This window comes from Calypte anna, chromosome 12 (assembly GCF_003957555.1).
Source record: "Calypte anna isolate BGI_N300 chromosome 12, bCalAnn1_v1.p, whole genome shotgun sequence".
Classification (NCBI taxonomy): domain Eukaryota; kingdom Metazoa; phylum Chordata; class Aves; order Apodiformes; family Trochilidae; genus Calypte; species Calypte anna.
Window position 1 is genome coordinate 3184621 of NC_044258.1, and position 10742 is coordinate 3195362.

Below are 10742 nucleotides of genomic sequence, written 5' to 3' on the forward strand. Positions count from 1 at the left end.
TTCCATGCTTTTTTCTGGTGCATAAGTTAAAAAGGCCTTTTGTTGAGTTTTTGGTTTTGCTTTTTAAGCATAAGACACACCAAGTTCTCTTGAACTAGTCTAGGGTGACTTCACTCATCTTTGCATAGCATTGTCACTTTGGGGGATGTATTTAAGAGATAAGGCCTCCTGCCCTGCAGATCATTAATCCTAAGAGCAGACTATTTCAGCAGAACAAATTACTTTAATCTGTTTGGAAACTCAGGTTGTCAGCATCTATCTTTATAAACTACCTTGTCTGCTTTGTATCCTGAGGGAAAGCCAGGGGAGGGGCAGAGAGTAAAGAATTGCTTCTTCCTGCTATAGTAGCACTCCTTCTCTCCTCATATGCATGAATTTTCAAGTTTTATCAAGAAAAACAAGTCTTGCCCTTTTATTCCTCCAGCAGAATTAAAAGCTTAACAGAACATAGAGTTCTCTGCTTGTGCCTGAGTGCAGATGATCAGCAGTGCTTGATTTTCAGAGTAACTTCTGTGAATTCACAGCAAAAATGACATGTTCTAAACCCACTCGAGATACGGTTGGTTGATTTGTTTTAATTTTCTCTCTGGAGCTGCATGTACTTTATAGGGGACATGTGTATAAGTGCCTGACAGAAGCACTTATCAGTGCTCTGGTCCTCTCAGGATCTTCCCCCTGGTCTTTTTACTTCAGATTTTTGCCAATATCTTTGACATTCCAGGGGAAACCATAGAACCACAGGTTTTGAGGTTATGTATTTCTGCTTTCTTCCTAAACTGAGCTGAAGAAAAAGCAAATTTTTAAAACTCTTCACAGCCTCTTTTAGGGAGGTTTGGCAAACTTGCAGGCAGTAAAAGTTTTATTGCCCCAGTGGTGTTCTTGTGCCTCCTCTAAGCAAAGGAATGCTGCCCATGAATTCAGCAGGTCCAGTGCCAGCAGTGGGGGGCAGAGAGCAGCACAGGGGGACCTGGTGCCACAGAGACCTTTCAGTGAGGTGGGGAGGAGAAGTGTCCTTTCCTTCAGGTGCTCTTGTGTGGAAGTGCCTACAAATTTGTCAGGTTTGCTCAAGAAGCAGATGGGAGGCCAAGTGCCTGCCTGTCCCTGGGACACTTCATGACAGGAGGCCACCAACACCTGCCTCACAGTTGCCCTTTTTGATTTTTGTTGGCATAATGTATAATTTGTAGCATCCCCTAGGGAATTTGGGCAGTAAAAGGTGTTTGTTTTCTTGGGAAAAGTCTATAAAGGCACCAAGCTGCTGGCTGAATTTCCAGGCTCTAATTTAAGGGAGAATAGCTGGGGGAAAATAGACATTGATGCCATGGCTAGTGTGCTCCCAACACAGCAAATAAGGCAAGCCAAATGGAAAGCAGGATTTAGTGAAAAACCAGGGAAATCCTCCCAAAATAAATGCTGTGTAACAAGGAGCCCAGCACTGAAAAAAGCCAGGGGACTGGTAAACTTTTCAACATCACAACTTGAAGTACAAGCTTTCATGTGGATAAAATGCACGTGCATGAAATTTAATGGATTTTTAAGTCAAGGTTTTCTATTATTATGAAAAGCAAGCAGTAATGTTAGAAAACTAATTGCAGAACACTTTTTGCATTTGAAATAGCACCAGCCCTTCCATGGGAAGAGCTGCTCTACAGTTGCTCCAATGCCAAGCTATGTATTTAAATCTCCCTGTCCGGTTCTCTCTCCTATCCAGAATAACTTCCATCACCTTTTGTGAAATCAAAGGCATTTATTTAAAGTGTTTCAAATGAGCACGTAATCTGCTGTGCTTGGTTAGGTCATGGTTATTCTATGACTAGAGACACACAAGTAGTCTAAGCTTCATCTGATGGGTACATATTCACCTTGTTAATTTCTTGAAAATCTGAAACTTTGGGGCTTCTGGGCAGACTTTTATATAAATTCTTCTTGTCTGTAGGCTCTGTGGTTCTACCCAGGCTTTTGTGCAGCCCAGCACACAAACACCCACAGGGTCCCTGAAAAATTTTGTGCCACCTGCAATAAATTGCTGAGATGCACTTGGCCTTGCAACCAGCAAGGAGTTGATTCTGATGACACCAGTCAAGCAGAAAGTTGGCCAGAAATTTCTTTATTTAATGTCTGATTTTCTGAATGGAAGAACAGCTCCAGAATGCCAATGCACATTATCATTCAGACTGGCACTGACCTACTCTGTACACCTTTTGAGCACTAATGTTTCTTTCCTAGGGCTTTTCTTTCTTTACCTAACAGAGGCAGCTCTGTATCAGTTTAGGAATATTTCCATATTCCTCTCTTGTTCTTGGATTATTGGCTTGGATCTGTTCAGTCCATCTTGTATTTTAGAGAGTAAATGATAATTTTATTTATTACTGAAAACATAATTTCAATATTGAGAGAAATATTTGAAGAATATTTTGATATTCTTGAGAAATTATTGAAAAAGATCTGGACACTGTCTCCTCAGAGAAAAGAGGAACTGAACTACTTCTGGTATAGGATAACCTAAAAGTGTAACTTTTTTAGAAAATTAGAACTGGTGACTTTATGAAAGAAAGGGAGGAAATATGCTGGAGACCTTCACCTTCATATTTATAGAAGAACATGAGGGGCTGAAACAAGTCCCTCTGCATTCTGTGTAAAAAGGACTCCTCATTAACACACATGAATGCTGATGGATAATTAAGTAATGTGGGAGACAGACCATGCATAAGAGAAACATTTTTTGTATTTTATGACCCCTTTCAGTGACCTAAGTAATTACTGGTGCTGCTGGCTGGGACAGCAACAGAAAACTCTGAGCATCTCCACTATGAAGCCTACTTCAATTTTAAGTGACCTCTCTTTTTATTTATTACACTGGGATCAAAAAACCCACAAAGGTTGTTTAAATTCTGTTACTCGCTCCAATGCTATTAAAGAGACAAAAAAAATCTGTGAACTTTATTAAGTAATCAATTCTAAGCCACCTACAATGGAATATAGAAAACAGAGCCCACTTATATTTGACAAGAACAGTTCACATCAACCCCAGTCTCCTTTCCTTCTCTGGACAGGGAGAAATGGCTGAGTGGATAAAGAGAAGCAGTAGAAGTGACACTTTTATTGTAGTGAGATTTTTTAGAGGTGGCATTCTCATCAGCAACACTTAGAAAGTCATAGGAATGCATTATAATATGTGGATAGTATCAACTTGAACAAAACTTCTGAAGAAGTTTTTCCTAAGAAAACTCTTTTCTGAAGAAAAGGAGTATAGGGGGATAGCTGCTCCGTGTTGGGCTCTTCAGATAGGGTATAGCAAGGCCACCAGAATCTGCCTGGGGACCCAGGCTGTGTGTTCATTTAGGCCTCCAGCTTTACAAAGAGAAATTACAAATGTGCAGTGACACAAGATGGGAGGTGATGGCAGCAGCCTGAAGTTTGGGCCAAATATCACCTTTAGAAAATAGAAGAGTAGTCAAAAAATGGGAAAGTTGAGCTCCAGTAATAACAATGGGGTGTTCCATACTTGGGAAAATGAACTCAAGTGCACCAGTACTGAGAATGTCTCTCTGGGCAGCACTGCATAAAAATGGGAGGGAGAGCCTCACCTGGGTCAGGTTGCTCACCTTGAGTATCTCCAGGGATGAGGCCTCAGCCCCCTCCTGTTGAAGCCAGGAGCCATGTGCCAGGGCTGGGCTTTGGGGCTAACAGAGCATCAAGAGCCATGGAAGGTTCTGGTGTGTGGGAGCTGGCCTGGCCCTCTGCTAAACGTACCAGGAGGCAAAAAAAGGGGTGCAGTTTCCCAAAGGTCAGTCTAGCACCATTGCAGAGTTTTACACTCACTTCAAATTAACATGCAACTTAAAAGTAAAAATTACAGATTATCTTACAAAGAACAGATAATTTCTAGTTTTAAAAAGTCACACTATTTGTTTTGCTGTTACCCATGAGAGTTCCAGCTTGGCAAGGCCCAGTTGACATGTACTGTCTCTAGCTACTTATTTTTGTTGAAACGCAACTTTTTATTCTTCATGATACATTGGGAAAAGCAACTCTGCAGGACCAAGAACCCATCTGAAGTCTTTGCTGCATATGGCAGGGAAAATTGGATAGACTGGACCAGCAGTTGAATTCTCTCAGCACTTGGAGCTCTATCAGTCATCCAGATATCCCTGTGAATGCCAATCATCTTGGATATTATGTGCCCTCCCAGTGCTTTTAAAATCCTATAGATGCTTAATACCTAGGTGGCTGCAGAAGAGAAAAGCATTTATTTAACATACACAATGCCTACAGAAAGACACTAGATAGAAATAGATATTTTTAGAATTTCCTCACTTCATAAAGCAGTATAATAGCTATGATGCTACAAATAACTCACTACAAATTCTTTCTTTTAAGCAACAGAGGAAGTATAAGTTTAGAAAGAGACAATACGTTCAGAGGAGACAACATACTAATATATAGCTTTAGTAGAGTTAGGAAAAAAATATTAAGTATCAGCTTTACTTTGGATCAGTAAAAATGTAAACATTTTACTCCATAGGTCAGTTTGAACTTGGGCAGAACTGCCCTGACACTTATAACCATCAGTGGGTCCAAGTTCTGTCTAGGATAAAAGAGAACAAAAGGAGTGAAATATTAAATTGTGACCAACTTGCTGAGGTTATCAAACATGTTTGTGTATGCTTTTACAAATGAGGGTTTAATTGGAGGATTTTTTTGTTTTGGTTTGGTTTGGTTTTGTTGATTTTTTGAGACTGCCACTATGCTGTGATGTAGGTTTAGGTAAGTCTTAATTTTTGGGGAGTGGGACATGCTATGTCAGTGAAGAAGTAATGAAGTCTCAGCAGAGTTTCAAGCTGCTAGCCAGAAGTTGTGTTTTTTTGCCAAGCTGAACAGCTTTCCTAAGAACTGGAGCATCAGCCAGCTGATTGCAGCTGGTTTGGGACGTGTGACTGAACTAGCAGGAAATGTCTGAATCCATGTGTGTTACTTAAGGTGAAAAAATAGGTGTGCTGGCAATGGATTCTGAGGGACTGTCTGCAGTTTCTTTTGAGGCTTTTTTAAAGTATTACTGCTTTAAGTCCTGTGGCTGTGTATTGGAGGAAGAACTTCATCTCTCTGTAGATCATCATCCTGATTTTGACCTACAGGCCCCGTTCTGTTGTGGATCCCTACCAGGAATACTGATCAGTAGCTTTCAGATTCCTCCTGTCTCTACTTGAGGAGCTGTATGTGGAGACATTTCCTGAGCTACAACCCAGTGACTGTCGCGCTGTTCCAACACTGATTTTACAGGCATTTTTGGATGGTCTCCCACTTACCTGTAGAGCTGCAGTTGGGATTCCAGCTGCTCAATGTAGTCTTGCAGCTGTGGCACTTGGTTAGCTTTCATCTCCAGCTCCCTCACTTTGCTCAGGCTGTTGAGGACAGCATGTCTTGCCTCTTCAACCTTCTTCCTCATCTCTGCTTGTTCCCTCTTCAGGTTACGGTTGCAGTCCTCCAGGCTGACCAGAGCCTCCTGAGAGCTCTTCAGCTCTCTTTCCAGCTCCTGATTGAACTTCATTGCTCTTCAATTTGCCTGTCCTGGAGCTCTGGATGAGTTCCACTTCTTTCAGGACACTTTGAAGGCACTTGCTCTGGGAATTGGGGCTCTTGTGAACTGTCTGTTACTCCCTATAAAACAGGTCCCCTCTTCCTGTGCTTTGCGTGGCTTTTCCGCAGTCCCCACCTGGAACAAAGAGGAGCAGAAATGCAGGGAGAAATTAAAGTCCTTTAAAAGCAAACTCACATTTTTAATCAAGACTGAAAATGGCTGGATTTTTGTTTGTCTTTAATGGCATATAGTTGATCAGCAACTAGTAAGCTATAATTAGTAATAACCTTTGCAGAATACAGAGACAAGGAAACAATCTCTGAAGCAATTTTTTAAATATCTATTGATAGATTTCAATTGTAAAACCACTTATTAAAATGGGGTAAATTAAGTTATTGCCACAAGTTTCTGCACAGCTTTAATTAATTGCTTTTTCTGTCCTGCAAAAAAAAAAAAAAAAAAAAAAAAATCCCGTTATTTTAAGTTGTGTTCAGTAGATGTGAGCAGAGAAGGCAGCTGGTGGAGATCTGATCCTCTCATTCTTTGTCTTTCTGATTCTTTTGGGAGGTTTGACCAGTGGAGGTTGTGCTGTTTCTGACTTCTTGTCACTTTTCAGAAGACAGTGACAGCAGTGGCTTTCACCTGCCCTGCTGCAGCTTGACAATGCCCAAGGGAGCAGAGTTCTGGGAGTGCTGTGTCAGCATTGAAGCAACCTGCTAGACCCAGAACCAGTGGTGACCTCCCAGCTCTGCCTGCTCCATGCCAGCTCACCAGAGCAGTTAAGCTGCTGCTGGGTGTGTGTGTTGTGTGTCTGTGTCTCTGTGTGTGTGTTTCCCTTGATGCAACACAACAGGAGCAGAAAACAGCCCCAGAATCAGTGGGGCTCTGCAGGGGAGCCAGAACTGACTTCAGCTCCCAATGAGCAGGCTCTAAAGAAAACTCTGCTGATGTTTCTCAGGCATTTATGACCAAGTCATTGCATGTGCTTGTGCAGGTGATAATCCAAGTGTGCTTTCAGACTTTGGAAAAAGAAGCAACCCCAGCAGTGTTCCTGCCTGCACCTCCTTTGGGAAGAGCAGCTTTGCACACTTCAGGTTTGTTCAACTGGCACCTCTTAGCAGGGTGGCTTGCAGTGTATCTGTGTATATAAATATAAATAGTGATCAGTGAATCGTGTATATAAATATAGATATATTGGTGCAAATGGGGTGCAAACACAACACTTATCCTTCCAGCCTCTCCCTTGCCAAACTTTGCTGAAAAGTTAACGAGAAAGTTGAAAGAGCAGCTTCGACCTGTACATTGTGCCTTTTCCAAACCAGCCTGGGAGGGGGGTTATGAACACCAGGGGCTCTGCCAGCAGCAACTTTGCTGCCCTTGTGCCGGGGGTATCTGTGGGGTGTCTGTCTGTGGGTGTCAGTGCTCACCTGCAGGGCCAGGCACCTCGCATCACTGCTCTGCAGGGCAGCCCTCATGTCTTCCACCAGCTCCCTCAGGCTGCCGTTCTCCTCCTCCAGCCTGGCGATGCGATCCTCCGCCTGTTCCAGAGCCACGATCTCCTCGTAGCACTCCCGGGAACAGGGAATCCCTTCCCCCGCCGCCGCTTCCCCTCTCCCCGCAGCGGGGCCGGCCGGGGGCAGGCGGCGGCGGCGGGGCTGCGCAGCCAGATCTGGGTCTCGATGTGTTCGCTCTCCCGGCCCAGCGGCAGCCGAGGGTGTTGTTCGCCTTCTTCCCGGCTGAAATAACCGCAGAGACGAGCGTGGAACTGGCGGAAGGTGAGCCCGGCCGAGAGGTCCTGCCACAGCCCCCGACACTCCTCGGGTTCATCCGCTTCCTTCAGTCCCAGCACCTGGCACAGCGTTTGGAAATCCTCTCCGGGAATCCTACCTTCCCCGGAGCAATCCAGGTGATGGAAAATCTCCTGCAGGTACTGATCCAAACCCGTAGCCAGCACCACGATCTCGTTCTCCACACCGCGGTCCAACCCGTAATGGTGAGCCAGGGCACTCACCAACCACTGAGTACGCCGGGCCGGTCGCCCGTATGGGTCCCAGCCCTCAGACGGCTCCATCCCGATCCAACAACATCCCACAGCTGCCACCGGGACCGCCCCGACCCGCCGGCTGTCCGCCCCGCTGCAGGGAGCGGGGCGGGGCCAGCGGGACAGGGCGGTCCCGATCGCAGCCTCCTGGGGTGGGAGAGCGAATTAGTGTTGCCGCTAAATTATGTTTAAAGCCATTTCCCCCGCCCTAGCACTCAATTCCTTTGTCAGAAGTCCCTCCCCAGCTTTCCTGGGGTCCCTTCAGGTGCTCTGAGGTCTCCCTGGAGCCTTCTCCAGGCTGAACAACCCAACTTTCTCAGCCTGGCTCCTGAGCAGAGCTGCTCTAGCCCTTTTATGTCTGATAGAGATCTATGAAATGGTTCAGATTCCCAAAGCAGGGGATTTTGTTGCTTTATGGCTGTTGCTGAATGTAGCCCCAGTCAGGGAGCAGCAGGAACAGGGACACACCACAAGCCAGAGGTGCCCGTGGTACCAGCCAGGCCCAAGATCTGAACAGGGTGTTGAAGTTGGGGTGTTGGTAACAGACTCCATCACCAGCCCTGGACAAAGCAAGGTGGTGAACCAGGTCTGGGGGCCATCCAAGGAGTCCCAGTCAAAAGCAGCAGCAGATAGGGCCAGAGACTGGGCTGGTGGAAAGAGTGCAGTGCAGGTCCAAGATCCATCCAGTAAGTGCACTTCCAGAATCTTTCTGAGAAGGACACAACAAATGGTGCTCTTGGGCAGGGTGTGGGTCCCATCTGAGGTTGCCCAGGGCAAGCAAGGTCTGCAGGTGAGCTCAGAGCCCTGATGCTGCTTTTACTTCCCATAGGTGCATGGGAATATCAACTGGTTGCTGTGTTCATCATTTTTTCAGTAGTTGTTGACTTTGCTCTTTGCTAAAAATTAGATTTCTGCTTGTTTCTGTGGAAGGCTGGCAACATATCAGGCTGGCTGGATGAAGATACCCTTTTGTTTTTTATGTTATGAGATGTGGGTTTGTCCAGGGTACTAGGTGTGCTCCACAGGAACAGCCTGTTTATTCTCAGGAGCTGAGTTTTATCCACCACTGATCTTCTGTGTCTTTATTACCTGACATGGTAATGTGCTTTGTAATGGTGCTGTTGCTAGGAATGTACTGTCCAGCTCATGGATTTACTTTGGAGGTTTTTTGGTGGTTTTTATTTTGCTGTATTCTTTGAGTTTAAGAATTTTTGTCCTATTTTTCTCTTGTTTGAAGTGATAGGTAACTTGTAGCTTACATTTTTGATAGGCTTGAGGAGTGACTGGATCAACTGTTTTTTGCATAGGTAACAAGTATATACACATTCCTTATCCACTCTCATAGTCATGTCTGCCTTTAAAAACTTAGCTTTTCTTAGTCTGATAATGTTATTAATGCAAGAAATTGACTTAGGGTCAAAATGCCCTTCTAGTGCTGCACCAGAGGGACAGGAAAGACCAAACCATAAACCTTTAAATCTTTTTAGCAGACACTATGGTAAATCCACATCTGTTACCCACAGGCACCAAGCTGACTCACCCCAAACACTATCTAAGCATCAAGGCTTAGAGTTAAACAGTGCAAATGTCTAAGAGCTTGTTTGGGTCTAGCTAGTTTCAATTGTAAAAATATTTATCAAGTAGAAATAATTTGATTTAAGGGCTGCAGAATCTTTATCAGCTATAAACCTGTCAGCATAAATTGTACTTTAGCAGCTATGGTTTCCAGTTGGGTTTCTTGGTGTCTCTGGGCAGAAGAGAGGGCACCTTTAACAGCCCTGGGGAGCATTGAGCCTCTCTGAATTCCTTGTTGCCCATCTGCTGGGCTTCTGGTTTGAAAGAGTGAAGGATATAAAATGGCGTGGCCAAATCTTTGGCTTTCTGTGTTATCACTGTAAAGGGAAATGAGAATGTCAGAATGGTGTCAGTTCATACTCACCAAAGTTTCATCTCTGCAAGAAAGCAGAGATTGATACGAGCAAAATACTGAGACCCTTGGGGTATTGAATTTTGTTTAATTTTTCACAGAAACCCCCACTGCTGGGCAGTTGGGTTTGTATCATGTTTTCTTAAAAAACAACCACCCACCCAAGACTTTTAAACACTGGAAACTGTGAAAACAGTTGGACCACAGAAAACTAAAAATGTCCTCCAGCCTCCCTGTGACAAGGGGGTTACATTTTGGTAGAAGTAAACTTCCCTTTTGCAGCCTTTCTGTAAAAACAAACCATGCATTGCTCTTTTCCAGCACAGTGCCTTCTGCCATCAGAGGTCACCATGTAAATGCAGTGACTCCTGGGTCTATTCCCAACTAGAGCAAGATGTTCACCAAAGTTTCATCTCTGTAAGAAAGCAGAGACTTGATACCAAAAAAATGCCCCAAAAATTTGGTTGATTTTATTCCTGAACCAGCCAAGGATTTGCCTGTTCCTTGACTTAATTCTCTTAAGCCTGCTTGGGCGGGGGGGGGTGGCAGCATTTTATTCAGTATCCAAGGACTTTTTCTTTGCTGAGTTTTTCCTGGTTCTGGTAGTGCACTGCAGCACACAAAATATCTTAAAGGAGTCCCAGCTATAGAAAAGAGCTGATGGAGAGCAGGATCTGGATGGAATGGCTCTTCCTACAGTGTGCTGGTACTTGATGAAATCAGAAGTATATTAAAATGCTGCTTTTAAAATTTACTTAACTGGATAATTTTTATTTTAGGAGGTTAAAAGATGCATTGATCAGATTGAAATTTTGCTTACCAACATCACTGACAAAATAATATTTTAAAATGTTTTAGGTAGCCACGGGATTAGTTAAGTCATGGAAACAAGGTTAACAGAAAAAATAATGGCTGAGATGAAGTTAAACTATAGATGAAGTTTACTATTTTGTTTCCATGGTTCCTATGAGTAGCAGAACCGAGGATCAGCACAGTTTCATAGAATCATAGAATCATAGAATTGGCTGGGTTGGAAGGGACCTCAGAGATCATCGAGTCCAACCCTTTTACACTGTTGCGGTTGCTAGACTATGGCACTGAGTGCCACATCCAGTCTCTTTTTAAATATCTCCAGGGATGGAGAATCCACTAATTCCCTGGGCAGCCCATTCCAATGCCTGATCACTCTCTCCGTA

At 44.1% G+C, this 10742-nt stretch overlaps 1 protein-coding gene across 1 annotated transcript in view; it reads right to left on the reverse strand.

Annotated features, from left to right (window-relative positions):
- EFCC1 (EF-hand and coiled-coil domain containing 1) overlaps nucleotides 1-7649 on the reverse strand; it is a 41747-nt gene extending 34098 nt beyond the window's left edge. The window contains 5 exon segments of the mRNA XM_030458605.1: nucleotides 5307-5552; nucleotides 5554-5633; nucleotides 5636-5713; nucleotides 7006-7235; nucleotides 7238-7649. Of these exon segments, the coding sequence (XP_030314465.1) occupies nucleotides 5307-5552; nucleotides 5554-5633; nucleotides 5636-5713; nucleotides 7006-7235; nucleotides 7238-7649 (1046 nt within the window).
- Nucleotides 7650-10742: the final 3093 nt, after the last annotated feature.